Source organism: Aspergillus sydowii, assembly GCF_001890705.1.
Source record: "Aspergillus sydowii CBS 593.65 unplaced genomic scaffold ASPSYscaffold_11, whole genome shotgun sequence".
NCBI classification, from domain to species: Eukaryota; Fungi; Ascomycota; class Eurotiomycetes; order Eurotiales; family Aspergillaceae; genus Aspergillus; species Aspergillus sydowii.
This window is the reverse complement of record NW_024467869.1, coordinates 147,572-173,860: the sequence shown is the minus strand read 5'-3', so window position 1 is coordinate 173,860 and position 26,289 is coordinate 147,572. Positions and strand designations below refer to the sequence as shown.

The 26,289-nt window shown below is 52.8% G+C and overlaps 14 protein-coding genes across 14 annotated transcripts; 8 read left to right on the top strand and 6 right to left on the bottom strand.

Moving 5' to 3' along the window:
- Positions 1 to 172: 172 nt before the first annotated feature.
- ASPSYDRAFT_48620 (magnesium transporter CorA family protein) lies at positions 173 to 1,889 on the bottom strand. Its single transcript, XM_040847664.1, has 2 exons — positions 1,152 to 1,889; positions 173 to 1,103 (listed from the first exon to the last, which is right to left on the bottom strand). Exons 1-2 carry the CDS (start codon positions 1,721 to 1,723, stop codon positions 530 to 532), a joined length of 1,146 nt encoding a protein of 381 aa, XP_040699232.1. The 5' UTR covers positions 1,724 to 1,889; the 3' UTR covers positions 173 to 529.
- A 338-nt stretch (positions 1,890 to 2,227) lies between these two features.
- Positions 2,228 to 3,689, top strand: ASPSYDRAFT_158028 (putative MFS pantothenate transporter; the record flags this gene model as incomplete). The annotated part of the gene is made up of 2 exons (XM_040842694.1): positions 2,228 to 2,779; positions 2,856 to 3,689. The coding sequence occupies 2 exons, from the start codon at positions 2,228 to 2,230 to the stop codon at positions 3,687 to 3,689; spliced, it is 1,386 nt and encodes a 461-aa protein (XP_040699231.1).
- Positions 3,690 to 4,995: 1,306 nt separating this feature from the next.
- ASPSYDRAFT_409357 (sugar porter family MFS transporter) lies at positions 4,996 to 7,546 on the top strand. Its single transcript, XM_040846185.1, has 4 exons — positions 4,996 to 5,420; positions 5,475 to 5,804; positions 5,876 to 6,800; positions 6,865 to 7,546. Exons 1-4 carry the CDS (start codon positions 5,308 to 5,310, stop codon positions 7,177 to 7,179), a joined length of 1,683 nt encoding a protein of 560 aa, XP_040699230.1. The 5' UTR covers positions 4,996 to 5,307; the 3' UTR covers positions 7,180 to 7,546.
- Positions 7,547 to 7,913: 367 nt separating this feature from the next.
- Positions 7,914 to 8,504, top strand: ASPSYDRAFT_92559 (uncharacterized protein; the record flags this gene model as incomplete). The annotated part of the gene is made up of 1 exon (XM_040852699.1): positions 7,914 to 8,504. One exon carries the CDS (start codon positions 7,914 to 7,916, stop codon positions 8,502 to 8,504), a length of 591 nt encoding a protein of 196 aa, XP_040699229.1.
- A 790-nt stretch (positions 8,505 to 9,294) lies between these two features.
- Positions 9,295 to 12,107, bottom strand: ASPSYDRAFT_409762 (uncharacterized protein). The gene is made up of 7 exons (XM_040846189.1): positions 11,826 to 12,107; positions 11,156 to 11,774; positions 10,904 to 11,096; positions 10,353 to 10,854; positions 9,848 to 10,304; positions 9,407 to 9,792; positions 9,295 to 9,338 (listed from the first exon to the last, which is right to left on the bottom strand). The coding sequence occupies exons 1-6, from the start codon at positions 11,898 to 11,900 to the stop codon at positions 9,524 to 9,526; spliced, it is 2,115 nt and encodes a 704-aa protein (XP_040699228.1). The 5' UTR covers positions 11,901 to 12,107; the 3' UTR covers positions 9,295 to 9,338; positions 9,407 to 9,523.
- Positions 12,108 to 12,142: 35 nt separating this feature from the next.
- ASPSYDRAFT_71139 (Zn(II)2Cys6 transcription factor domain-containing protein) lies at positions 12,143 to 13,099 on the top strand. The gene is made up of 3 exons (XM_040850557.1): positions 12,143 to 12,433; positions 12,483 to 12,580; positions 12,629 to 13,099. Exons 1-3 carry the CDS (start codon positions 12,332 to 12,334, stop codon positions 12,966 to 12,968), a joined length of 540 nt encoding a protein of 179 aa, XP_040699227.1. The 5' UTR covers positions 12,143 to 12,331; the 3' UTR covers positions 12,969 to 13,099.
- ASPSYDRAFT_60397 (uncharacterized protein) lies at positions 13,077 to 14,811 on the bottom strand (the record flags this gene model as incomplete). Its single annotated transcript, XM_040849849.1, has 6 exons — positions 13,077 to 13,169; positions 13,214 to 13,337; positions 13,362 to 13,972; positions 14,017 to 14,089; positions 14,133 to 14,401; positions 14,446 to 14,811. 6 exons carry the CDS (start codon positions 14,809 to 14,811, stop codon positions 13,077 to 13,079), a joined length of 1,536 nt encoding a protein of 511 aa, XP_040699226.1.
- Positions 14,812 to 15,213: 402 nt separating this feature from the next.
- ASPSYDRAFT_34348 (GFA family protein) lies at positions 15,214 to 15,718 on the top strand (the record flags this gene model as incomplete). Its single annotated transcript, XM_040845232.1, has 2 exons — positions 15,214 to 15,387; positions 15,449 to 15,718. 2 exons carry the CDS (start codon positions 15,214 to 15,216, stop codon positions 15,716 to 15,718), a joined length of 444 nt encoding a protein of 147 aa, XP_040699225.1.
- Positions 15,719 to 15,899: 181 nt separating this feature from the next.
- Positions 15,900 to 17,180, top strand: ASPSYDRAFT_158001 (uncharacterized protein; the record flags this gene model as incomplete). Its single annotated transcript, XM_040842690.1, has 1 exon — positions 15,900 to 17,180. One exon carries the CDS (start codon positions 15,900 to 15,902, stop codon positions 17,178 to 17,180), a length of 1,281 nt encoding a protein of 426 aa, XP_040699224.1.
- A 193-nt stretch (positions 17,181 to 17,373) lies between these two features.
- Positions 17,374 to 18,793, top strand: ASPSYDRAFT_157962 (uncharacterized protein; the record flags this gene model as incomplete). The annotated part of the gene is made up of 4 exons (XM_040842688.1): positions 17,374 to 17,787; positions 17,872 to 18,048; positions 18,196 to 18,395; positions 18,454 to 18,793. 4 exons carry the CDS (start codon positions 17,374 to 17,376, stop codon positions 18,791 to 18,793), a joined length of 1,131 nt encoding a protein of 376 aa, XP_040699223.1.
- Positions 18,794 to 18,991: 198 nt separating this feature from the next.
- Positions 18,992 to 19,592, top strand: ASPSYDRAFT_48614 (uncharacterized protein). Its single transcript, XM_040847663.1, has 2 exons — positions 18,992 to 19,139; positions 19,183 to 19,592. Exons 1-2 carry the CDS (start codon positions 19,003 to 19,005, stop codon positions 19,538 to 19,540), a joined length of 495 nt encoding a protein of 164 aa, XP_040699222.1. The 5' UTR covers positions 18,992 to 19,002; the 3' UTR covers positions 19,541 to 19,592.
- On the bottom strand, positions 19,591 to 21,049 carry ASPSYDRAFT_60393 (uncharacterized protein; the record flags this gene model as incomplete). The annotated part of the gene is made up of 3 exons (XM_040849848.1): positions 19,591 to 20,307; positions 20,363 to 20,749; positions 20,801 to 21,049. 3 exons carry the CDS (start codon positions 21,047 to 21,049, stop codon positions 19,591 to 19,593), a joined length of 1,353 nt encoding a protein of 450 aa, XP_040699221.1.
- A 211-nt stretch (positions 21,050 to 21,260) lies between these two features.
- On the bottom strand, positions 21,261 to 22,161 carry ASPSYDRAFT_158596 (uncharacterized protein; the record flags this gene model as incomplete). The annotated part of the gene is made up of 2 exons (XM_040842738.1): positions 21,261 to 21,865; positions 21,924 to 22,161. The coding sequence occupies 2 exons, from the start codon at positions 22,159 to 22,161 to the stop codon at positions 21,261 to 21,263; spliced, it is 843 nt and encodes a 280-aa protein (XP_040699220.1).
- A 246-nt stretch (positions 22,162 to 22,407) lies between these two features.
- Positions 22,408 to 26,255, bottom strand: ASPSYDRAFT_60391 (uncharacterized protein; the record flags this gene model as incomplete). The annotated part of the gene is made up of 7 exons (XM_040849847.1): positions 22,408 to 22,480; positions 22,530 to 23,348; positions 23,401 to 23,718; positions 23,768 to 23,877; positions 24,192 to 24,421; positions 24,480 to 24,952; positions 25,003 to 26,255. 7 exons carry the CDS (start codon positions 26,253 to 26,255, stop codon positions 22,408 to 22,410), a joined length of 3,276 nt encoding a protein of 1,091 aa, XP_040699219.1.
- Between the last annotated feature and the right edge of the window lie 34 nt (positions 26,256 to 26,289).

Genomic DNA, 26,289 nt, shown 5'->3' with positions numbered 1-26,289 from the left:
AGACACGATCGGCGGGTCCTCGTGCTGCTATTTTTTGTTATTGGCCGTGGCGCCGAGTCAGCCCCAGTGTGAAGTACGCTATAACAAACTATGTATCAGAATTTAGATTTGCATGGCCGCTTCACCAGATCTGCCGAGACAATTCGATTCTATGGCGGAGAAGAAGGAGAGCCTCGTGAAGTTTATTTTTCCCAGTAATTTAAAACATAGTAATGGAGCAGTTTCGGTGATAATCTAATGAAGGGAGAATATCGAGTACATCGGCAGTTGTTCTATCGCCGTGGATATATATATATATATTCCACATCCCTAACACAAACAGGTTCATCACGCGGCCGGACTGACAAACCTGATTCAAGATTCATATTCATACTGGCCAGCTGTTTGAAAGAATGGTTTAGAATCAATGAATACAATGTGGCTTATAAATGCGGGTATATTGATGTAGATAGAGTTCCTTAGGAACTAGTTAACTGTTCACGATCCAAGTACACCGCCATCCAAGAAGTCCTTCCCATCCTCAGAGGAATTAGAGAAGGCGTAGTCTACGAGCGATAGTAACGAAGAGGACAATCAGCGCGAGGAGTATCCCGAGAATACTGAACCACCCAGCTAGTGTATTTTTATCCTCTCCTGGAATAGTCACGTTCATTCCAAAGAGACCGGTCACGAACTGGCAAGGTACGATGATTCCCGCAATCATAGTCAAGCGACCCAGCGCGTGCATTATCTGGTTCCGCAACCGAGTGGAGTCGAAGGATAGTTGGCTTAGATACTTGGACTGACCACGCGACAGCATTTGTTCCGCTGCATCCAAGTTCACTATCATAGTCAGGACGTGATCCTGGATGTCGCTGAGATACAGTGTCACCTGCGACGAGGAGGCCCCAAATCCCTCACAGTGGCGGGCGAAGCACCGAATCACGTCCGTCTTGTCGTTCAGTAATTGTCGGATGTGGAGAACCTCTTTCCGGCATTTATATATTTGCTGAAGTGCCAAGCCAATGTCGTCCGGCCGGGTGATGGAAACATTGTCTTCCATCGCTTCCACCCCGCTCTCTACCTGGTTGATAAAAGGAGCGAAACCGTCGACAATGTCGTCGCTGCGGAAAATTTAGTAAAGAACTTACGACCACGCCAACAGAACTTACATAAGTGCATAGCATATCCAGTCACTGGTCAGCGATAGCTGACTCTGATGTTCTTTAATACGGTTTCGGACATGGCCGACATGGGGATTGGCCCCCATTGAGAAACTGAGCACCCCATTGCGGAACACGACAGCATAAACGTTGACAGTAGATGTCCGCGCTACCCCCTGAGTCTCGACCTGGAGAGCCGGTCTGAGAGACAAGAAGTAGTACGGACCGAAGGCTTCGATCTTCTCACGGTTCTCCCGTATTTTGATATCCTCCGTTGTGAGCGGGTGGAGGTTAAAGATGCGCGAGAGTGTCTCGATATCGTCTTCCGAGGGCGCCGTTACGTCCAACCACCACAGTCCAGGGTATGTTCCATCCTCCAACAAGGGGCAAAGCGGGTCGTAGAGTGCTTTCAGACCATCGATGGTCGAGGCTTCCACGCAAGAATCCAGCTGCGAGGAGAAGAAGTTGAAGTGAGTGGGTTCCGAGGCTAGGTAATCCTGGTAGCATTTCCCACTGGTTATCGATAGGGCGTCTTTGGCCGAGCTGGGGCCGACCCTCCAGGGTAGCTTGAAGGGCTTCATCCGCGGCTGCGGTCGGGCAGTTGCAAGGCGGGCGAGGCGCAGGGTCGTGGGTCTGCGGCTAGTAGAGAGGAACCCGAGGCTCCAGTGGCGGCGACATCAAAGGGAGAGCGGAAGGAGGGCCGCATAGTATAGGGGATATAGCTCAGGGACTGAAAGACCGAGCGAGTGACAGAGCAAGAGAGAAAGAGAAAAAGAGCGAGATGGTGGTAGCCCAAAAATTGAAAGAGGCGCACGTGATGTTCCGATTGGGTGAGTTTGTTGCCTCAGGCAGAACATGATTTGCTCCCCGGAATTTCCACTTCGAGGCAGATTTTCCTCACTCCAACTGTTTACGCTGATTCCCATTGCTTATTCCGTACTGATATCCTGGGATCGTCGAGGTCGTATCGCCGTTGCATCATCGGATCTCGGTAGCCCCCCGCCTGAAATAATGTCGTGACCCCGGTTTTAACTCTCCCTCTCAACCCCGACTTGAACTCGCGGTCTCACCGTGTTTGACGCACAATGTGGTGGATCAAGGACCCCGAAAAGAGGCTGCTCGTCAAGATTGACTTTTTCATCCTCTCATTCTGTTGTATCACCTATTTTTTCAACTACCTTGACCGCTCCAACCTGACCAATGCGTATGTTTCGGGCATGGAGGAGGAGCTGGCCTTCAAAGGCAACCAGCTCACTGTCATCAACACCATCTTTACCGTGGGCTATATCCTCGGCCAGGTGCCGTCGAATCTGGCACTAACATACCTGCCACCTCGGGTCTTCTTCCCATCCATGGTCCTCTTGTGGGGCGGGTTGACGATGATTACAGCCGCGGTGCACAACCCCCAAGGGATCATGGCCATCCGGTTCTTTCTAGGGTTGGCTGAGGCAAGCACCTTTTCAGGGACCCATTACATCCTAGGGTCATGGTATACCGAGCGTGAGTTGGGGAAAAGGAGCGGAATTTTCACCGCGAGTGGCCTGGCTGGCACCATGTTTGGCGGCTTCATCCAAACAGGAATCCATTCATCGTTGGATGGTGCAGCAGGTCTGTCGGGCTGGCGATGGCTATTCATAGTGAGTAATTTTGTAATGCACGCTTCTCTTACTATGAAGCAGCCCCTTGGCAGTGTTACAGTGCTAACTGATCCAGATCGACGGCTTGATCACCCTTCCAATTGCAATATATGGGTTGTTCCTCTTTCCGGATACGCCGACAACCACGAGAGCTCCGTATCTCACTCCATCTGAACGTGCATTGGCCGTCTCCAGACTGCCGACGGTAAATGCCGACCGCGCCCCAATCAACAAAGCATTCTTGAAAGAACTATTTACTACCTGGTATTGGTGGGGGTTTGTCATCCTTTGGGTGATCGCGGGGGAGACGGAATCGTTTTCGTCAAACACCCTTTTGGCGCTTTACATGAAGGCACACCCCACAATCAAATACTCGATACCTCAACTTAATAACTATCCCACTGGCGTTCCTGCCGTGGGAATTGTCTCGACGTTGTTCTGGGCAACTCTGACGGATTTCCTCGGCGGCAAACGATACGTTGTTGGCTACTTTATCGGAATTACTGGAGTTGCGACGTCTGCCCTTATTCTAGCGCGGTTTGATTCCACCGCAACTGTATTCGGTGCTTATTACTGGGCAGGCGCAGTTTATGCATGTCAAGCAACATTTTTTGCCTGGGCCAATGACGCCATGCGATCCCGAGATGCTCGCCAGCGTTCTGTTGTTATTGCTAGCATGAACCTGGGTAACAATGCCGTCAATGCCTGGTGGAGCATTATATTCTACTCGGCTGACCTGGCGCCACGCTTTACCCGGGGAATGTGGGCGATGATCGGCTGTTCAATTGCACTGGCACTCTGGACTACCGCGATCCTAGTACAAACAACCCGAGAGGAAAAGGCCATTGCCAGGATACAGACGCTGGATGGCCGATCAGAATGCGTGCGTCAAAGCGAGAAATCGGAGTGAGATCGTTTTTGGCGACTATTCTTTTTAGAAATGCAACCTTGGGCTTCTCTAGAATCCGCATGGTTCGCCGTTTGTTTGCAATTCATGGACCCCCTTTGGATTCTGTTTCAATTGTAATACAGACGGCGCCTGTTTAATGTTGTCGAGTCTGGAACTTTGTCCTCCAGCAGGGACTCCCCGAGGATCCGTTTCACCAATAGCCGTTGAAGACCTTACCAAACTGGTAGGAATGGCCGCGCGACTTCGATGTCCTGGCAATATCGAGCAGTGCAGAGGCATGCTCAGCCATAAAACTTGCTGTGTGTGGTGCTTGTGTACCCTAGATGGTCTGTCAAGGGCTGCCGCCATCGGTAGCCCATGATTGGACTCTTCCATTTCGAACCTCGTCGCCACACAGTTAGTATCGCAAGCGCCTTTGGATAATCGTCCTAGGTCATTATTTGCCTTGAACAGGACTTAACCCTTGTCCCTGCACTTCGTCGACAACGCCCTTAACGGTTGCCTCTAGCGGTTCCCCAGACCACCGCCAAACAATAGGAAAATACAAATTGCGATTTGTCAATGCCCAAATGGCAACTGCTCCGCAGGGTTTTGGATGTTATTCTCCCAATTCTGTCACGTAGATCTTCGGTTTATCGCTTCTTGGGTCTCATTTTCAATCAAAAGCCGTTTCTCCCGCCATTATACACCCGTCTATACCTTTTGCGAGAGTGATCTGGTCAAACTGGCAGTTAAGGGCCTTTCCGTGATATGATCCTGTTAGTAACCACCTCCACCCTTTCCCGAGCACAATGACTGTGGGGTAGCATACTCTATGATGAAGGAGCAAAGAGCCTGGCTGTAGCATGATATCGAGGAGTATCACGTGGGGACTGGCACCTGTTTCATTGTCCTCTGCAGATGACCGTCTGGGCTCGGGCTTCCTTTTCAATCCCCTCACCATCAATCTCTCAAGGGCGGATGCCAAGTACGCCTTGCTCTTCAAGCCGTGCATGAGATGCCAATGGTGGACTCGAGCGCTGGAAGCCCCGCACCGGACTCCGTGCTAGCAGCCTTAGTATCACGAATGCGGAGAATGCCCCGAGTGCATTCGTATTATTCGCCTACCACTAACTGCTGAAGACTGGAGAGTGGAAGACGCAACGGGAATTTCTTCTCCCGCGGTGGTGAAACCCGGGGCTCCGCAACAGAGTGACAGTCGCATCGGGGGACTCCCGGCGTCTCTCATTCAGGAAGGATTAAGCCCCGACACAAACTATATTTGACGATCTTGGGCATTCTGGGCCTGGATAATGCGCCTCTTTGTCACGCCTTGTGCTAGCCGACTCCCGCTAACATGGACGCTGCCAAACCGTTGAAAATGGAAGCTCTACGCGCATATCCAGCTCTACATTCGGCTCTATTGCCGGCCGACTTGGTCAGAAATGGTCACGACACGCAATCTTTGCATTGCATTCATTCCAATGCGGCATATACTTACTCGAATGGCGCTTCTAGTTGCCTTCATTGCCCCCGCTCGTCTGTCGTGCCCTTCCCGGGGTAGTCAAAAGGCCCTCAGTCCCCGACGCAGGTATTATCTGGCTCAGCTTTAATTCCTAACACGAAGCAACTCGAAACCATGGATCCCGTCGATGTTGTTGCCCATGAAGAGCGCAAGAAGTCCCTGTACAACAACCGATGGCGGCATCTCTTGCATAACCCAAAGCTGATGGTCATCGCCTTCTTTGCCTCGTGAGTCGTCGGTGGGCTGATGGCCTCCTCGAGCATTCCATTAACCTTGACCAGATTCGGCGGTTTTGAATATGGTTACCAGCAGGGCGTCCTCGGGCAGTCCCTCGTCATGTACCGCTTTAAGGATAACTTTCCGTCTGTGGTCGAGTCTTCCAGCGCGACAGGTTGGTTGACATCCGTGCTGCAACTTGGTGGAATTACGGGTTCTCTATCCGCAGGTATTCTGGGAGAGGTCTTCTCGAGAAAGTACACCATGTTCATGGCTTGCTGCTGGGTGGTGCTCGGCAGTTATCTCTACGTTGGCGCAACCTATCACAACCCTTCGCTCCTCTACGCCGGTAGATTCTTCACTGGAATTGGTGTTGGCACGTTTAGCGGTGTTGGGTAAGTACAACTTGTCATCATCTCACGTACCCAGGTCGCACACGGCTGACATGCCCTCCTCATGAGTACAGCCCACTCTACAATGCCGAACTGGCGTCCTCCGAGCTCCGAGGCTTTCTTGTATCCTTCTACCAATTTGCAACTATATTGGGCATCATGTTGTCCTTCTGGTGTGGATACGGAAGCAACCACATTGGCGGAATCGGCGAAACCCAGTCGAACCTCGCCTGGCAACTACCATCCATCATCCAGGGGATCCCTGCCGCCATACTGATGATGGGAATATGGTGGCTGCCGTTCTCCCCAAGGTGGCTTGTGAAGAAAGGTAGAGACGAGGAAGCTATCAAAACCTTGTCCTACCTGCGCAAGCTCCCGACCGATCACCCCTTGGTCGACATTGAATATAAAGAAATCAAGGCCGAAACATTGTTCGAACAGCGCGCATTTGCAAAGAACTTCCCACATCTCGCAGAGAAGGAGAAGCAGAGTGTCATAATGCGCGAGCTGGCACAATACTGGCACATCCTTCGGAAATGGGACGCCTTCAAGCGCGTCGCAACGGCGTGGCTCGTCATGTTTTTTCAACAATGGTCCGGTATCGATGCCATTATTTACTACGCGAGTAACGTATTTGAGGATCTAGGTCTCACTGGCGGTACAACTGCGCTCCTGGCGACTGGCGTTACTGGGGTGGTGTTTTTCGTGTCGACTCTTCCGGCCATGCTTATCATTGACAAAGTTGGTAGAAAGCCAATGTTGATTGCCGGGTCCATTGCCATGTGGATATTTATGGTTATTCCAGCCATCATAGTTGCAAAATTCCGACACGATTGGCCTTCTCATGTAGTTGGAGGTTGGACCGCTGTGGTTTGTATTTGGCTTTATACTGGTTCGTTCGGCGCCACGTGGGGCCCAGTGAGTTGGACGCTGGTATCGGAAATTTTTCCTTTGTCCATTCGATCAAAGGGGGCGGCTTTTGGCGCATCTAGTAACTGGGTAAGGCGATCTTGTTTGTTTGGACTCCTTCATATTATCGGCTTCTAACTTCGGTACACTGTAGGTGAACAACTTTGCGGTGGCCTTTTTCGTCCCGCCCATGTTCGAGGCCTGGGCCTGGGGCACTTACCTATTTTTTGCAGTCTTCCTGGCTGGCGGAATTGCCTGGGTTTGGTTTTACCTTCCCGAGACAAAGGGCGCTACGTTGGAGGAGATGGACCGGGTCTTCAAGAGCCGTACAGGAGAGGAGGATGCAGTAATGTTAGCGCAAGCCAGGGCTGATGTTGGACTCGACCAGCACGTGGAACAGATGGCTGAAAAGGCGGCTATGGGGACGGTGCATGTGGACACCCAAACGCCAGAGGTGAGCAAGGTTTAGGTACTACCCGGCGTATACGTGCTACGTGTATAGACGCCGAGGAGGCCCCAGCATTGCTCAGGCTGCGAGCACGCCTCGTGACGTGATGAAGAAAATGAGTGAATGCCGTATACTTCCTACGCCACTACATAGTTTCCCTCCAATAATCCACCATGAAGACACGAATAATGATTGTCTCTGATTGCATCTCAATCCGAATGCGCATCGATCGCCCGCTGGACACCAGCAACAACCTGATCTGCCAGATAGTTTGCAAACCCCTATGAAGAAGACGGCACCTTGCGCGTAATGACATCCTGCCGGTTCTCATCAGCAGCCGTAACGCGTGTTCAGCACATCAGCTAGGCCATCAGCAATGAAGTTCGGCGCCGCGTCAATCAGTGTAAACAACTTAGGGCTGCGCTTGTCCTGTATTAGGAAGTGGTGGATCTGAATGGACATTAAGCTCTATCATATCCTCGGGAATATCTAATAATTCGCTGTCAAAACAACCCCCTGGTTATCTTGTTGGCAACAGCAAACCCACACTGACCCTCGATTACCCGCCGGTGCTGATGTCGACCCATGATTGATGCACGCCCGACTACCCCGCCGATTATTGCTGTTTCTATCACGTCTGACCTGGTATTGGTCACAATGCTCACCCTATAAGGACTTTACTGGTGATTAAATAGATCCTCCTCTTTAAGTATCTGTAGCCCATTGATACATGAGCTGTCATTTTCTCTTTTGCCATGTCCTCACCCTTTCTAAATACTCGAGGTGATCCGATTTCTCAAGACCAGGTTCTTGGAAGTGGAAGCTCTGCAGTGGTTCTGCTTCAAAATGGTGTTGCCGTCAAAACTCCGCTGGGATATCTCTGGAGCTCCGACTATGACGTCGAAATGAACATTGAACGTGTTAGACGTGAACAAGAGATATACCGTCGCTTGCAAAGCTTTGAGGATGACCGTGCCAAGGGCATTGTGTATTGCATTGGGTTTTCAGCTGAAGCCACACAACTTGCTTACATGGCTAATGGTGATCTCCAGACGTATCTTGCAAAGTGCCGACCTCGACCTTCTCATCAACTTCAGCTCGCCTGGCTTCATGAGATGTTTCGCACACTCGGATATATCCATGATAGGCGCGTGCTTGTTGCAGATATCGCTACTCGGAATTTCCTCCTTGACTCTGATCTGTCCCTGAAAATGTGCGATTTCGCGGAGGCATCTCTTCTCCCATCGGATTCCAATATGGAGACTGTGGACGACAACGGGTACACGACCAGAATTGATATTGGTCTCCTTGGGGCAGTTATATACGAAAGTCGTGACCGGAAATAAATGCGAAGTCGATCTCTTCAAAGATAACCCTCCGACCGACGGCCGGGCCTATTGGCCAGAGGGAGGTTTCTACCAAGCACACAGGGTATCTGGCTTGGTTGGGTCATTGAGGGCTGCTGGGACGGAGAGTTTCGCAAAGCTGACAGTGTCTTGCAAGAATTGGAGTCCGTTGATCTACGCTTTTCTTCTCCAATCGTCAAATAACACACTGCTCGCTTCCTTGTCCTCAAGGACTGTATGAGAGGGCGGCCGATACCGACTATCGTTGGTGCCTTGGACCGGACAGTGTTTACTCTGGTAGTCGGAAGGAGAGTACTTCTGATTCATGGTTTTCCTGTACGATATCTCTATTTGAATTTGCGCACAGGTACAGACAGGCACCCCCCCAAAAAAGAAAATAAAAGAAAAACATACAACAGCTGGGATTCGCATGTGGTCACCCACCATACTACTAACCAGCCGGCGTGTGGCTTAAGTACGGCTGAGCGGACGGGAAGCCCTGTTTTCCACACCCTGTGGTCGTATGTATTCATTGTAACAATGAATGAGACTATATGGAATGCAGTGAGAGAAGAAGTATCGAGTTGCCATTCGACAAGGCACGTTCAGTCGTGGCTCTTGAAGAGTTAGACGGATTGACTCAACAGCTTCACTGCCAGCAGGAAATCCTTTGGGCACCCCGTGCATGGAGCATCCCTGACCCTGGCTATTACGCAGAAGCCGTGTGCCGGCTATTTGTGAATATGATAAATGTCGCAACTGATCAACAGGGCCGAGACAGAAAGAGCATTCCGGGCAAGAATCGCCCATCTGGATAAGCGGATGTAGATATGACTAGGCCGTGTATATTCACCTATCAGCATCTTTATCCCAACCATTATCTGATGGAGAGATCCTAGTACTTGCTGAAAACCATCACAATGGTGCCTGTTATATTGAACTTAGCTGGTGCCCACTCCAACGTCAACGGACAAGGATCTACGCAGGAAAAGACGTCTAACCAGGCAGACACCCGATATTCAGCAATTACTATGCCACAGTCCAGGATTATCCGGCTGTCCCTGCCAGCCAGGAGGCTCCTGCAACCCGAATTCAAAATTGGGCAGATAGTCCTGCGGCAAATCCAGATACTGCGCAGACCATTGCATGGTGTCGGATATTTCGCTCGGCCACTGCTGCCACAAGTTGAGATCACCGGGAGGATTCGCCAGTTTACTGGAACCTGATGTGCATGAACCTTTGACACTAACACTCGCCTGGGCAGGCTCGCTCTCATCAACACGCCGAACTGTACCGATTAGCAGAGGTTACGTAGCTGGTTGTTCAAAGGTGGATATCCGTGCCTTTGGATTTCACTTTTAGCTGCTGCAGACTTTTCAGCATGGACTTGGCGCAGAAGGCGGCCTTGGAGTTTGTGCTCAAGGCTTCGAATACTTTCAGACAGGTTTCGGCATCTTCGTCGAATGTCTTTGTGTGCAGCTCCGAAGATGTAGATGCAGGGCTGGGCTCGAAGAAGGTCGCTGCAACGACCAGGATCGAGCTGGCGCATATCAAGCACGATATCATCTGCCACCAGGGGAAATCGTGCACGAGGCTCCGTTCATCGGGGATGTTGTGTAAGAGGTGTGCCATTTCCTGCGCTTCTGTGATGCAGATCAGCTCCGCCTCCTCGATTCTGGCGCGGTTGTGTTGGAATAGTTCTCCGAAGAGACGGCTACTCTGGTGCAGATGAGACATGCATAGGAACGGCCTGTGGATTAGAGCGCGCAGGTGGTGGTATTTGATAGCGAACATGTTCCGCTAGGATCACGATTAGTTTCTATCCGTATGCACTCAAGTTCGGCTTACCTGGCGTCGGAAGACGAGGGATCTCTCGAGAGTATGTCCAAGGTCAAACCGCAGATGATGCGGAAGACGGTCCTTCCACTGGACAAGATCCCAGTCGAGAGACGCGGTGCTGAATAGCAGCTTCTTTGAAGATAGCTCCTCTTCAACTGGTTGATAGAGCTCGGTGTTCACCCGGCCGACGATGTGGGAGAACTCGATGAGGGAGAGAAAGTAGTCCATTGACGAGGCAACGCCAGGTTCATCTGCAGATTGTGAACTGACGCAGCGAATGTCTTCTGCCCTCGATGGGAGCTCGACGTGGAAGTCGGCTTGCTGTATCCCAACAGGACGACCCAGCTGCAGTGCAAGAAGTCGGTCTAGGATGTAGAGTGAGAACCATACTCTGCGTCGTTCTTCCTGTACCTGTGGATGTATGTCCTCGACATGACCCCATTGGGATGCTCCTACGTGTAAGCCTAGACTTTGGGCCATGCGGATGGCAAGGCCAAGAATGTTCCAGGCTCTTTCGCAAGACATTAGCATCAATGAGGAACAATAACAAGGAGTCATACCGATCTGTCTGGCATGTGGCCAGGAGATAGAAGCACTGAGTCAAAATCAGGGAAACATTCTGCAGCGAAGAGTTGCTGTACATCTCGTCGAAGAACAGGAGGCCCTGGGCAAAGTATTGCTGGTGCGATATCTCGTCGAGGCGAGCGGACTCCGTGAGAGAGGTATAAAAAGCGCCGATAGCGAAGAGGAAGCCTTGAGAGACAGGTTCGAAATCAATCCTGGTATCAACTCTGGGGCGGACATAGACATACTCAATTGCGCAGTCCAGGATGGATCCGTGTCACTGGCGCCATCGGCGGATATTCTCCCCAGTCGTTCTTCCACCGTGGAGCGGCTGAGAAACGGGAATGCGCAATGGATAGTAGAGAAGAAGATGTCGAGATACTGATGGCACAATTTCGCAGAGGGCAGCTTCAGCGGCTTACGGATTCGGGGGATCCCTCGCAACGAGTCCGGCTGGTCGTACCGTTCGGTGTCTGTGCGGTATTTCGAGGTTTCCGAGTTTGCGCTCATGGCATGTTTGATCGTGTTGAAGAAGTGCGTGTCGCTGGCAGTGCCAACGTATGTATGGGTGCGCAGGGGAAGGCTCGTTTCGGAGACTTGGGACTCATTACTGGACGAGAAGCGCAGAGGGAGATGGCTTTGGATATAGGCATGCGACGCCTCTATGTCTGACCGTTGACGCTCGTCCAGCCTCTCCTTCAGATTCATGACCAGCGCCTCGTAGGATGCAACTATCGACCGCAGCGTTGACTGATCAATGACCCTGGACCCCCCTGGCTGCGGGATCGAGCGACTCCTGCTGCTCGACCACACGCAGGTAAATCCGTAGCCCGTGCAACGGCCGCACACGGGCTGCTGTCCATCGCACTGCGAGATGTAAATATTATGCAGAGCAGGGTGGCAAGAACTGGGGTTGACCTTTGCTTTGAGCAGGCGACATTTCTCGCACGCTTTAGAAACGCGCTGTCTCTTGAGACCCTTTTCGCCGACCATAATGATTAATTGACCATTCTAACCGAGAATCACTCGATTTATCTATTAATTAATGTATTTCATCAGGATGCGTGATTATTCCCCGGGGCCCCAGAGGACGGGCGACGGGGCAATCCACCTGACCAACTGCCGACCAGCTGCTAAACAAACAGGCCTGCAGTTTACGTAAAATTGTCGCAATATTTGAGTTGAACACGCGACGGATAAAACGGACCAAGGGCAGCGCTGACTGGTGGGAGAGCTGCTATAGGACGCCATTTAAGCGTGGACTGATACGGATCCACGGACCGGCCGGGTCGTGCGTCCGGATTCTCAGAGCATAACGAGAGTTTGATCGTCGAGGTCATCACTTACTTAAGCCTCTCAGTTACAGTCTAGTTATATAATGGCAGTTTTCCCAGTGCAGTAGAAAGGTCTAACTCTTGTACAGAATGGTTCGACGTACGGATTCCGAGTCCGCGAGTTCCCAGGACACTCCCGAGCGCAAGAGAACGGCCAAAGCTTGCGACAGGTGCCGATTGAAGAAGACAAAGGTACGACCCAAAACATTTGGTGGCAACGTCGTTAAATCGGGTCTTGCAGTGTAGGGGGAGTCAACCGTGTGACCGGTGCACCGGAGACAACGCGATATGTACATTCGATCGCTCGCGCCAGGTCCGCGAGAGAACATATCCCAAGGGGTGAGCTTCTTACCTTCGGTGTACTGCTGCCACTAACTATACTTGCAGATATGTTGAGTTACTGGAGAAACAGCAAGACGTTCTCGTTTGCGGCCTTCAGAAACTGTATGCCATTGCATGTGATGGAGGACTACAAACGAGGCCAGTAGGGAATACGCAGGACGGTCGCCCTCTGACTACAGATATTCTTTCCTGGCTAGGTGAGCTGGACGCAGGCAAGGGTAGTCCTTTCTTTGAAAACCCAGAGGGTCTGAAGCAGTTTATATTCGATCAAGGGAATTCTACATCGACTACTACAGCCGAAGACCTGGACTGGAGCTGCGACCCAGCCATGAACTTGGAAATGGACTGGGACTATGAATTATTCTGGCCTAATGGCCTGAACTAGGGAGATATCAGGTTAATAATTCAAAGACATTCCTTCGTTAACGCGGTATTCCTCCTATCAATATGTACATAGTTCGAGGATAGCGCAATAGATATCCGTATGAAACGTTCAATCGTAGACTCCGATGATCTCACCGACGACGCTGCGATAAAGGCCCTTGGGGTCGAACTTCTGTCGAACTGCCTTGAAGCGCGCAAGGTGCTGGGCTTGTTAGCAGGAACCCTTGGACAGACAGTGCCACTTACGTCTTTATCCAGATTGCCCTTGGCCAGTTCAAACACCTCTCGGGTGTTCTTGGTCCAATGTGGGCGACAGGGGAATTCCTTGACCAGGGCTTTTGCCAGAGTGTCGTCTGATCCTGTTAGATATCTTCAATATGTGAAGCCAGGACACTTACAGAACGGCTCGTTGAAGCGAGTTCCATCCCCAACGGTCGGTTTGTAGCTGGGAAAGTCGAACATGATGGCGCCCTTTGTCCAGTCTGCCCCGTCAGAGGTATTGTAAGTGACTTGCCCCAGCAGGTCAAAGTATGCACGACCGAACTTGATGTTGATGCCGCTGCGGTAGGTGGATGTCATGACGAGGCCCTTCTTGAGTTCATCGTCAAACAGCTCGCGGGCGCGCTTCAGCACAGCGTTCGCCTGGGTGACTGGGAAGGCTAGCTCCATGGTGTATCCATTGAGCCCATACTCCCATACTGGCTTCTGGTCGGGATAAAGACCGCCGATGAGGACGTCGTAGTTCCATCCGTAGACAGGCCATTCGGTGATGTCCTTGTTGGTCGTCTTCTCGCGGAAGTTGGGAGCCTCCCACTGTCCGAACAGGATTTCCTCGGCCAGCATATTGGAGGTGGCCAGGTATTTCCCGCTATTCCAGAGGGTTTTGATGGCAGAGGCCTCGAGCGCTGTGACGGAGAAGGTGTTCTGGAAGCCCTGCTGCTCGTTGATATCGTTGTCGACGACGTCGTAGTATCGCCAATGGAACTTTCTCTTGTACGGCCACCACTGTACTCATCAGCTTTGTTCATAAATGCCAGTGTAGGTCTTACCCAGAAATTGGCTGTCGCATAGGGCGCAATCATGCCGTAGATATCGCCGTCCAAGACCTCGTCGTCGTCCAGTCTACAGAGTCAGCATTACTCCAGGCCAACCGGTGGCAACTTACGTCTTCTGGTCGGCATAGACCTTGAAGTCAGGGTAGACCTTGAACTTCATTCGCACAATAACGCCTAGTAGTCCGAGGGAGGTGGACGCGGCCAGCCACTCGTCGCTGTCGTCGCGCTCGAGATGACGCAGCTCGCCGTTGCCATCGATAATATCAAGGGAGAGCACCCCCGAAGCAACCATCGACTCTTCGCGGATGGAGGAGCGATGGGCACCCATGGCGACGCAGCCAGCCAGGGTGATATTCCAGTTGACCAAGGTATAGCCAGCCTGGAGAGTTAGTCTGCAGTAAAGTATCTACCGAGAGTGCGTACCGATGCGCCTCGCTCATGCAAGTAGTCTGCGAGTTGGAGAAAGGTGACACCGGCCTCGATCATGACGGTTCCCGCATCGAGATCGAGATCGTAAATCTTGTTGACATTCTCTGTTTGGATGATCATCGTGTTTGGGTCGTCGGAGCACATGGTGTCGTACCACATGTGTCCCTTGCCGGACGCCCGCACCTGCTGGCCGGCGTCGATGGCATCGTGGATGAGCGACTGGATCTCGTCTACACTTTCCGGGGTCTTGACAGCCGCGACCTCGTTGCAGGCAGGGAAACCAGGGCCATCAAAGGTGTTATAGGGGTCTCCCACCACGCCGAGCGGGAGCGCAAGCAGAGACAGCACAGCGACGCGCATTCTGACTCTGTCTGGATTTGGGTACTGAATCATGAGAACCCCAAGGAACAGATTTATAGCGAGATTCAGGAGATGCGACTTTCACGTTCAGGATGCGACCGAGGCAGAAGAGCGACAATCGCAGCTTCCTTTGGACGCCCAGAAAGCCAAGGGACTAAATACAAGGCCATTCATGGGATCGCCAGGCAGGACGGAGGAGTAACAGGGGCGATGAAGAGGGGAAGACCCTGATCATTCATGGAAGTACTCTACGGACTATACGGAGTAAATTAATATGCAGAGCATATCAGTGTGCTGTCTGGTGAATGCCTCCAACTGGTTAGCGATAGCCCTACGTCATTAATAAATTAGTATGGAATATCCCCGCAATCAACAATAAACATTCAACATTAAACAAACAACATGACAGAAAGAACAGAAAGATCAGACAGACCAGATAATTTCGGATCGTGCCTCTGCGAGGCCGTCAAGTTCAAGCTGTATGGGAAGCCCCTGCAGTGCGCGGTGTGCCACTGCGACAGCTGCCAGCAGTTCAGCGGGTCGGCGTTTATGGTCAACTGCTGGTACAGAAAGGAGGTATGGTATTCTTTTGAATATCTGTTTATCTTGTTAATGGCTATTTTATTGACTTAAACAGAATGTCCAGGTAGTCAGCGGAAATAGCCTGGCCACATTCCACGAAGGCGGCACCAGCAGTGGCTCAACCATGCGACGCTCGTTCTGCAAGGCGTGTGGATCCAGCGTCTTCCAGCAGACCGGCGACTTGTACGAAGCCGGAATAGTCTCCGTGGCCAGCGGGACGATGCTCGATCGACGTGAAGCTATCCCCAGCCTCGAGGTCTGGTGCCGGAACAGGCGGCCGTGGCTGGCACTCACGCATTCGGGCGAAACGAAGGAGACCCAATAGGAATATACGGGTAGTAAGGCATGATTCATGATAATACACGATAATACACGAGTATATTGGAACGAAAATCGGATGCTCTCATGTTGCCTTTCTCCGCGGAACATCATGACCTCATAAACACGTCCTTCCACTTCTTTTCTTTCGTATTCCATTGATTTTTTATCCATAATTCGTAATCAACATGCTGAATATTTTCCGACAAACTGCGCGAACAGCGCCGCGTCTCTGTCGTCGCGCATATGCGACTGCAGCGCTCACCCCCCAGCAGAAGCAGATCGTCAAGGCCACCATTCCAGCCCTTGAACAGCACGGCGTCGCCATCACGACTCTCTTCTACGAGCAGCTGCTGAAGAAACACCCTCAGCTAAACAACATCTTCAACTCCTCGCACCAAGCGACCGGAGTTCAGCCTGCCGCCCTCGCCCACGCCGTCTGGGCCTACGCCAGCAACATCGACAACCCTGGAGCCCTTGCCACTGCAGTCTCGCGCATTGGCCATAAACATGCCAGTCTGGGCGTCGCCCCTGAACACTATCCCATCGTCGGTGAGCATCTCCTGAGCGCCATCAAGCAGGTCTTGGGTGATGCTGTGACACCCCCCGTCGTCGACGCCTGGACCGCCGCGTATCAGGAACTCGCAGATATCTTTATATCTTTCGAAGGCGACCTTTACAAACAAGCGACACAGACCCCCGGGGGATGGAAGGGATGGCGCAAGTTCGTCATCGCCGATAAAGTCAACGAGAGCGAGGAAATCATCTCCTTCCACCTGGTCCCCGAAGACAAGACCGACCTCCCCACGTATAAACCAGGCCAGTTTGTCAGTGTGCGCTGCTTCGTGCCGGAACTGGGCGTCTACCAGCCGCGCCAGTACAGTCTGTCCGATATCCCCAATCGCCAGTACTTCCAGATCTCCGTCAAGAAGGAGTTTGCGTCGGGGCAACGTCCGGCCGGTCGCATTTCGAATGTCCTGCACGAGGCGCTTCCCAAGGGCTCTGAGGTCGAGATCAGCATGCCCTTTGGCGATTTCGTGCTGGATGCGAATGCCACGACGCCTGTGGTGTTGATGAGCGGTGGTGTTGGTCTGACGCCGATGATGTCCATGCTCAAGACCGTGACTACTGAGTCCAAGTCGCGCCCGGCGGTGTTTGTGCATGCGGTTCGCAACGGCCGTGTCCATGCGATGAAGGAGACTTTGGCCAAGATCATGGCTGAGAATCCGCAGGTTGGCAAGGCCGTCTTCTACGAGGAGGTGGCCGAGGGCGACAAGCAGGGCGTGGACTACGACCACGTCGGACGCGCCGATGTGTCAAAGATCAAGGACCAGGTTCTCCTGCCAGACGCCGACTATTACATCTGCGGGCCATCGCCGTTCATGAAGGCGCAGAGTGAGGCCCTGGAGGGACTGGGGGTCAGCCCTAAGCGCATCCATATGGAAGTCTTTGGCTCGCCAACTCCATAAACTGTACAATAATAACAATAACTCTGTACAATAGAAATAATAACAATCGCTTTTCATCACAGCGGGCTGATGTGCACCGTCGACCAATCGCAGTAGCAATCACACTGCACTAATGTTATTCGAGGTTAGAGCTGCCTGCGATGATTTCTCTCGTCAGCTGAACCTCAGCCCACAGCTGCATTTCCACATTGCCATGGACTCGACTAAAGGCTGGCAGTTCCAGGACAACTCTCGTTCCTCGTGGGACATTGTATGGACATGCCTGACCACCATCTTTGCCTGTACATGGACCATCCTGCACCAAAACGTGCCCGCGCGGTATGCCTCCGAGAACCTGGTCACTGCGTTCAAGCTCCTTGCGTGGACCATGACCTTCCTGGCCCCCGAGCTGCTCTTCCTTGTGGCCTTGGACGAGTTATGGAGCGCCTGGTCGATGGCCAGGCGCTGCAACGCCGCGCAAGAGAGCACCGGTAGCAGCGACTCCGCGACAGGAGAGCCCACGTCGTGGCTATACAACCGAACCAGGCTGCTGTCCGAAGCCCACGCCATCGACGACATGCATCTGTACCCCCTCTCCGCGCGCTGGACGGTCGCGCACTGCTTCTGTGTCCTAATGAACGGGGTGACTCTGGAGACAGAGGACGGATGGATCTTCTATGTCAGGAAGGACCAGATTGTCGCCTTCGCCGAGGCTGGCGTTATCAGGAGTCCCGACTTCACCGACCGAGACATCACCGACCGAGCAAAATCGGATGCCTTTGCAAAGGCGTTTACCATTTTACAGAGCACCTGGGTTACCGTCAACATCGTCGCTCGCGCTGGGTATGACCTCCCCATCACCCCGCTGGAGTTCTCGACGCTGGCTTATGTCGCATGCGCCCTGATGACCTACGCCTGCTGGTGGAACAAGCCCCAGGGCATGGCCGTTCCAATCACGCTGTTCCTGCGATTCACCCGCGCCGACCTGCCGCTGCAGATTCAAAGCCTTACTGATGCGTTTCCGAAGCGATGGGAGCATCGTCGTGTCTTCTCACGCAGCCGCGTTGGTACCGTATTCCGGCGTTTAGGCACAGATCTCCAAACCGGTTTTATGACGGAGCCCGCTGAGGGAGGAATAAGAAGAGGATATTCCGGGCAGACTGCGAGCGAAGAGTCCTTTGTGAACACGATGATCGCCTTGTCAGGGCTTGTTTTCTGCGGACTTCATGTCGCTGCGTAAGTAGAACGTTCCACTGGCCCCTGGCGGTCGCCACTGCTAACGCTTGATGCGCAGATGGAATTTCCCATTTCCCACGCATGCTGAAGTTATCGCCTGGCGGGTATTCGCACTCACTGGACTTGGATCGGTGGTTTTGATGTATGTAGTCGGTCAAGGACCACCCACTCTGACATGGCTCCGCGATAAAGGTGCTACTTTGCCCCGCTGGGCCCGAGGATTAAGTGACCGGGAAGAGGGGTTCACTGGAGCGGAATTGTTCTTGTCTTGCGTTTCCGTGTTCTTGTATGTCCTGGCTCGCCTGGGACTGATGGCTTTGACGTTGTCTTCGTTGCGAGCGCTGCCTGCTAGCGCCTATACTGCAGTTGTCTGGCTGGATTCGATTCCGCACATATAGTTGATTATATTTAGCCATCTGAAACAACTTAATCCCTTTTAGTCTCTTTGCTGCGCCCGTTTCAGGGAATAGCCCCGCAGATTGGCTCTCCGGTGCTAGTTGCTGACGGATGTTTCAGCAGAGTCACATTTAGGGTTCTATATAAACATTTAAAAGTGTCAGATCCCCTGAACAGAAGTCAATCATCTATTCTTTTATTATTCGTCAAAATGTCTGCTCCTCCATTCGAACCCATCGTCGCCAACAGCGGCTTTGAGACTGGCCTCCTCGCTCCCTGGATCCCCTCCGATCCTGCTGCTGCAACCATCGCCAACGGAACCCAGGCTTATACAGGAGATTACTATCTGTAAGAAATACTCTCGGCCTTGGAATATTCTTCTAACTGGCAGTGCTCTTCGAAATGCTCCCGGCAACCGCCCCAACTGGGTGCACCAGCCCCTGAACGACCTCGACGCCAGCACCAACTATACCGTCACTGCGCAGGTCTCAGGCCCTGCTGTCTCTGCTGCAAACTACTGCTCAGCTTGGATCCATGTCGGGGCTAACGTTACCACCGGCCTCATCGACCGGGTCGACCTCAGCTATGATGATTTCGGCAAATGGTTGACCCTTGAAGGGCAGTTCCAGCCAAAGAGCGACTCCGTCGAGCTGTATCTGCGTGCTGCTTGTACTCTCTCGGGGGCGTCGCATACCAGTGCTCTTTTCTGGGATGATATTATCGTGGCGCCGGCACCCGTGCTGGACTAGGATTGAAGTGTATATAGAGAAGTTCTATAATGATATCCAAGATTAAGTGTCTATTCCTGGTCCGCTCGACTGTTCCACCTAGGAACTGTCTGTCCAAGCTTCGCACACAGCTCGCCCAAGGCTCGTCTGTCCTCTTCCCACTGACTAGCAGACGGCCAAGGGGGTATCCTATCCTGCTCGACCTCCCACTGCTCGCAATCCGCCTGCCATGCGTACTGCCCGCTCTCGCGCGCCTCGAGGAACACTTCGTAAGACTCCTCATGAAGGTCCATCTCCATGGCCGTCTCCCTCTCGAACGTCGTCCTCTCATCCAAACGACCCATGTCCATCAACCGGCCGTACCGGAAATGCTGCAGACGCGGCAGCTCGTCCTTGAATGCTCGGAAGTAGTCTGCCCAGCGCCCGTCGTACTCGGCCCACTTGTGACCGGTCTCTTCGTCATGGTAGTTAAACCTCTCCAATGGGAGAAGCGTTGCCGTGTCGTCAAATTCCAGAGCCATGGCGTAGAGCATGGTGCAGTCGTCTAGGTACAGCTCTGTGAGGGTCGCGGCATGGGACAGGATCCAGCTTAGCTGAGAATTGTCAGCGAAAGCGTAGTTCCCCAGAGCAAGCGTATTAAGATGAGGGAAGTGAATCCCAGTGAAATCGAGAATGGGATAAAAGCCATAGCGAAGATCGGAATAGAGGGTGAGATGTCGCAGTGTCGGCATTGCTGGCCGCAGCCAGAATGAAGGCAGCTCGCGGGGAAAATTTTGCGCTTCCTTTTTCTGTTAAAACGTTAGATTTAGATTACACCCATAAGTCTTATCCCAAGGGTAATACTTTATAAGTATCACTAGGAGGGTCATCCCAGTGCTCGTTGACGATGTTGAGCCGGAGAGACTCAAGGCCCCCCAAGACCTTCTTGATATCGGCCACCACGGTCGGATCTTCCTCGTTGACGTTGTGCAAGTCCTGGATAGCCAATTCCTTCAGCTGCTGGGGCTGCGCAGCTAATGCAGCGAATGCTCTCTTCATGACAGGCTCGCGGAAGGTATCAGTGCATTGCGGAGTCTCCCATGCCCCGTTGGAATGCTCCCAGTGAAAACACAAAGCAGCGCTCTGCAGGCGAGGGAGGGCCTTTATATGGTCAAATATGGTCCATAATTGCCCGGGAACCTCTGTTTCTTCGTGAAGGTCCTCGTCCTGAGTGTCTTTATATTCGCCGCCCTGTTACACAATCAGCTTAGCCCTGTATGTCTTGTCAGTTGTCACGATTACCTCGTCCAGCTCAAATGTGACTAGATAGAGCTTCTTCACATATGATGATATATCCGGCCTTTGCAGGATTTTCTGCAGTCGATTGCAGCTGGCTTCCGAGGGGGAGACGCTGATGGTCTCGAACACCCAGCGTCTGGCTACGTCGCATAGTCGGCGATTCATCAAGCGAAGGCCCTTGCGACTGGGGAGGTCCGCATAATAGCAGATTCGGTGGAGGGTTTCGACCGGCAGGGTCTGAAGCTCAGGCATGGCATCGTTGGTACTTATTGGAAAAGTGGAATGGGAATGGGGCTGCTTATCATTTATGGCTTGCAGCAGGCACCATTTGAATCTGGCCCCAGTCTGCCTAAAAGTTTAGATCGACATCTAGTCTATACTTGGTTACCAATTATATCACCGCCAATTGTTGGATCTAAAATGCGAAGATTACAATGCAGAAAGGAAAAGCTTTATTGGTGCATCACCGGTTCAGGGCTTCATTCTCCAGGTCGTGTCCCTGCTCCATTTCCTTCACTCGCTCACTTTCACTCCCTGCCCAGTCCTGCTGTGCAATCTTCACTGACGCTGCGGTCAAATCCTCCTCGAGTCCCAGAGTTCTGGCGGTGAATACAAACAGCAGGCCCTCGACCTCCGGCGCATTCATCGTCAGCCCATGGTTGTCGCCCTTGAATATCTTGATGTCTCGGCATCCCGATTCCCCGTGCTGTTTATATAGAGACTCCGAGCATTTATGCGACAGACAGGTATCGCCGCTGCCGTGTAGTAAGAGGAGAGGGCGAGGGCTCAGTTTGCTGACTCCCGATGTCCCTGCTGTTTGTGATGCCACTGTTGCCACGCCACAGACCCTCTTGGGCTCTTGTGCTGCAACAGTAAAGCAGGGACTGCCACCGAAGGACCATCCGATGACCACGAACCGGCTGGATTCAAAGTGTTTTTCTAGCCAATCCATTGTGGTGAGCACGTCTGGGACACAGTAGTCCGTTCTGGCTGGGACGCGGTAGTCAAGTCGGATGACAGGGACTCCTGTGAGGATTGCGAGCTTGTCTGCGAGGGACGGATATATCCCTGTCTGCAGTCAGAATAAACCATAACTTTTCCCTTCTATTGAAACGTGAAGTGATACCTGATGGTCCGCTCACTCCGCCTCCTGCGCCACTGATCATGATAACCGCTCCATTCCGCACTTCTGCAGCATCGTAATCGCGTGGTTCATGGAGGATGGCTGGTGCATCATGATCGAGTGGTTCCTTGACTTTGATTGTGACATGTCTGGCTATGACCTCTTCAGCGCGTATACTTCCGAGCTTGGGTGGGTGTATTGGGCCTAGCTGGGAGAGCGGGTGTGGTGATGGGGTTGTCATGGTGTCTAACAATTAACAATGCATGCAATGGTCAAATGACTGAGTTACTCTTGACATCTAAACAAACGGCTATTTGTGCTGGGGTTGACATCATTGGGCGGCTTGATATCAGACTGACGCGGTGGCGAGTGTAGCTCCACAACGAGACAATGTGCTTCGTGGATATTTAATGGAATTATAAAACCGAATGATTGCTATAGGCTTAAAATATAATGCAAATAAAACTCCTTATTGCACTATCGTCGTCTATCCCTGCTTGTTGAAAAGACGCTGGTCATAATCAACAACGCTCTCGAGTAGAGCCTGAGTACCGAGTGCACTGCATTCTCCGTTAATATCCACAGTCATATTAAAGAAAAGGAACTTACCAGTCTTCCGGGGTGCAATATTCGGTAGGATGATGACTGACACCGTCACGACAAGGCACAAAGATCATCGCCGTCGGGCAGTGTCGACTGGTATACACGCTGTCATGGCCGGCACCACTCGTAATTTCCATCCAGCCTTCCTCACCAAGTAGCCCCTTGGCAGCAGACTTGATAGACTGAACACAATCAGGGTGGAACTGCGTAGCCGGGGAGTCTGTATCCACGGTCCATTCAAGGCTGACACCCTTTCCATCCTCGGAGGAGATGCGCTGGAAGGACTGGAGACACTCCTTTTCCACAGCGTGTACAACTTCATCTTTGGGGTGTCGGATATCGAGTGTAAATGCCACTTCTGAAGCCACGGTATTGGTCGACGAGTTGTCTGGGATCTTGAGAATGCCCGTGGAGGCGAGGGCACCATGGCGCTTGGCCACCTCGTTGCTCGCTACAATCATCTTCGACGCAGCCAGAAGGGGATCGCGACGTGCACTCAGCGGCGTCGTCCCCGTGTGTGCATCCTGGCCGGTGACGGTGAATGTAAGCCAGCGATAGCCCTGAGCGCCCGTGACCACTCCAATCGAGCGGTTGGTTTCTTGCAAGATCGGGCCCTGCTCAATGTGCAGTTCAAAGTGTGCCCCCAGTGGATACGCCTCGTGCGAGCAGGGAATATCACCAAGATAGCCGTGTCTCTGTAGCTCGGATCGCAGTGTGACGCTTTCATCCTGGATATCACGCAGATCCCACGCAGCCTGGATGGGAATGCCCCCAGCCCACACCCCAGAGGAACACATGGACTTGGGGAACCGGGCGCCTTCCTCGCTATCGCAAGAATTAGCATGATAATAGATAGTGATACTGATAAAGTACCTACTTGGTCCAGTTGACAATGCCAACATCGTAGTTTGTCTGAAAGTTGTTCTCCCTCATCGTCCGCAGCACCTCCAGAGCACTCGTCACACCCAGGATACCATCGTAGCGACCTCCTCTGGGCTGTGTATCCAGATGACTCCCCATTGCAATCATAGGCGCATTAGACCCGAGACGGCCTTTCTGCCGGGCAAACATGTTGCCCATCTGGTCGATAGAGAGCGAGCATCCGAGCTTGCGAACCTCGTCGGCAAACCACCGTCGCACCTTTGCATCGTCGTCTGTGAGTGTCAGACGAGCCATTCCGGTGTCATTGGGGCCTCTTATCCCAGTCAGCATAGACTCATCCATATTAAAGCGTGGGTACATACTCTCCCCAGCGATGGGCAGCACCCCATTTGCAGGTTTCGTGGATTGTTTCGGACAACCGCGCCTGGTTGATCCTGAGCCCAGACGGCGTCAGCTTGGGGATTTTGCTGAACTTCATAATTGTGAGTCTCGAAATGGGGCCCGAAATGTAGTCCGAAATGTAGTCGGTTCTGGCGAATTTAACAATACCCTGGTCGGGCGCCTTCTGGGAACACGGTGGAGCTGGATGCGCCCTCTAACGACAGCGAAGATAAACGACGCATCTGCACAGTTCGCCGATCCCAAAGTACTTCTCATTTGGACTAAACAAATGTATTATTTGAATTCTTGAGGAAGTGGTATTTTACTCCCGACACTGCAGGTCTACAAGCTACACCGAAATACCAGGCTAATCATTACTTTTATTCACGTCAACGAGTCTAATACTTCCCTTATATGCAAAGGAAGATAGTAAGTATTTGCCAGTCCCAGCCCTAATGCACCATTCAATCGTATTAACCCTAGGTCCATCATGTCCCAGCCTCGCCCTTGACTCCGCAGGGCTTGCTGCCACATATACACCAGTCTCTTCGCGCGCAGGGCATGCTCCTTTGTAGGCGCCTGAACGAGGAGTAACAGCATGAAATTGCTCACGGTCGCGAATCCGATTCGACACCCTACAGAACGTTAACTTAAGGCTGTCAAGGCAAGGGAAACCATACAAGGGACACGCACATGAATACCAGAAAGTGCCCATCTCTCGAGCTTCCATACGCGATATAAGCCGAAGCATACTGGCTGCGCAGTTCTCGGCGGCACTCAGGACAATCGGCACCGACTTGTCCTCGATGGATACAGTAACTGCTGGGATGTCTTCCCCGACTACGTCGTCTACATCAATGATCTGGGCTATGTAATCGTCTACCGTAAGGTCTGGGAAGAAGGGCAGCTGCTCGGTTTCGTCGATGAGACGGGGAGGAGGTTTAGAGGGGACCATGGGACGGAGCAGGGCTCGGAATATGAAGACTTCCAGCAGCAGGTACGCAAAGTGCACACATGTGGATAGGTCTGGGCCAGTAGGGGTCCCGTCTTGTGCGAGGGGAGTAGGGATAAGTGAGAGCCACTCTTGTAGCTTTCGTAGAAGGGCGCGCGATGTCTGAAAGGACTCCGCAAAGTCGGACGACAGTCGCTGGGCTGACCGGAGGGAGCTTCTATCAGTTAGCAAATTTACTTGAGAAAGAGAGAGAGATCTACGTACTACATGGAGCTTTGGATTTCATCGGCGATCATGGCCATCTTCACCACGCGTATGAAGGGCTCTGCAGGGGCTGTCTCAAAGTCTGCTTCGTCGAGGTCGGTGACATCCCATTCGTCTGCACGAATGTACGGCGGTCGCCCCATCAGTAACGAGCGCCATTTGTCCTCGCTGTATATAGCCCACCACAGTCGTCGTCGCACGCGGCGCTCCCATAAGGGCATCCCCATGACGCGACACTCGAACTGAAGCCCTAATGAGGTCGCCAGCCCGACCATCATCCCAACGAACGACCAGACAAATGGGGTATCGGCGATGGCGGCTTCTTGTGAAGTCTCCCAGTGTTTATGGAGATACAGGACGCCCGCCTGGAGAACAGAAAGGTGTGGAGTGTGTATTTCCTCCAGGATGAGGTCGAGTGCCAGCCGCCAGAGCTGGGAGGTCGGTGGCGCCTGGTATGCATGGACAATGGACAGCCATTCGTCGAATTTCGCAAACGGGAGGGCGCACGCGTAGACCGCAGCCAGGAGATGGACTGGCACTGTCTGCAAATCCTCCGATGCGATGAAATGGGGGATGACGGGGAGGCTGGGGAAGACATAGGTCAGGAAGAGAGAAATCAGGCGCTGCCCGTGGTCCACGGGCACGAGCGCGTCGAGTTCATCGCGTGCTGAAGGGAACTGGCGTGCAGTTCTCGTCGATGACGCCGCAGAGTCATAAAGCACGTTGTCGGTGACGAGGTAATGCACGGGGATCTTCTCCTCCAGGGGCACTCCGCCGGCATTGCGGAAGCGCACCTGGTGGAAGTGCAGGAGTCCGTAGTCGTCGAACTTGCAATGGCGCAATAAGAACGGATCAGACTCGCCCGAGGTGCCCATCACCTGGGCTGAAACGCCTGGCAGCAGATCCAGCGTCTGGATGGCCTGCTGTGGCGCAGACCGTTCGGCGATGGGGTACGTCAACGGCCGCTCAGGCAGGTAGGGCACAGCAGCAGGGGGCTGCGACGAGACAGTGTCGGGCACGATAGGGGGAACAGTCGGCGGGTCTGGCTCGTACTGGGGAGTCGTGCTGCCAGCGAATGCAACGGGCATCGACGCAGACCGATGCAGGCGGGTGAAGGAGCACAAGGTGCCACTGGCCTGGCACCGGCGACACGCAATCTGGTCGTCCGGGTCGCACCGGAGCTTCTTCTGGCGACAGCGATCGCACGGCGGATGCCTCTTGGACCGATATGGTCGGCGAACTTGCGAATTCATCTTTGCAGGCCGAGTATCGGATCAGGGCTGACCG

What these genes read in the sequence shown, in the direction of transcription:
- ASPSYDRAFT_48614 (XM_040847663.1), top strand. Translation starts at nt 19,003, where the DNA reads ATGTCTGCTCCTCCATTCGAACCCATCGTCGCCAACAGCGGCTTTGAG. An exon ending in TATACAGGAGATTACTATCT is followed by an intron (nt 19,140 to 19,182) that starts GTAAGAAATACT and finishes TCTAACTGGCAG; the next exon opens with TGCTCTTCGAAATGCTCCCG.
- ASPSYDRAFT_409357 (XM_040846185.1), top strand. Translation starts at nt 5,308, where the DNA reads ATGGATCCCGTCGATGTTGTTGCCCATGAAGAGCGCAAGAAGTCCCTG. An exon ending in GTCATCGCCTTCTTTGCCTC is followed by an intron (nt 5,421 to 5,474) that starts GTGAGTCGTCGG and finishes AACCTTGACCAG; the next exon opens with ATTCGGCGGTTTTGAATATG. An exon ending in GGCACGTTTAGCGGTGTTGG is followed by an intron (nt 5,805 to 5,875) that starts GTAAGTACAACT and finishes TCATGAGTACAG; the next exon opens with CCCACTCTACAATGCCGAAC.
- ASPSYDRAFT_48620 (XM_040847664.1), bottom strand. Translation starts at nt 1,723, where the DNA reads ATGAAGCCCTTCAAGCTACCCTGGAGGGTCGGCCCCAGCTCGGCCAAA. An exon ending in TGGATATGCTATGCACTTAT is followed by an intron (nt 1,104 to 1,151) that starts GTAAGTTCTGTT and finishes AATTTTCCGCAG; the next exon opens with CGACGACATTGTCGACGGTT.
- ASPSYDRAFT_71139 (XM_040850557.1), top strand. Translation starts at nt 12,332, where the DNA reads ATGGTTCGACGTACGGATTCCGAGTCCGCGAGTTCCCAGGACACTCCC. An exon ending in GCCGATTGAAGAAGACAAAG is followed by an intron (nt 12,434 to 12,482) that starts GTACGACCCAAA and finishes CGGGTCTTGCAG; the next exon opens with TGTAGGGGGAGTCAACCGTG. An exon ending in GAGAGAACATATCCCAAGGG is followed by an intron (nt 12,581 to 12,628) that starts GTGAGCTTCTTA and finishes CTATACTTGCAG; the next exon opens with ATATGTTGAGTTACTGGAGA.
- ASPSYDRAFT_409762 (XM_040846189.1), bottom strand. Translation starts at nt 11,900, where the DNA reads ATGGTCGGCGAAAAGGGTCTCAAGAGACAGCGCGTTTCTAAAGCGTGC. An exon ending in ATCCTGGACTGCGCAATTGA is followed by an intron (nt 11,097 to 11,155) that starts GTATGTCTATGT and finishes CTGTCTCTCAAG; the next exon opens with GCTTCCTCTTCGCTATCGGC. An exon ending in CCCTCGTCTTCCGACGCCAG is followed by an intron (nt 10,305 to 10,352) that starts GTAAGCCGAACT and finishes TCGTGATCCTAG; the next exon opens with CGGAACATGTTCGCTATCAA.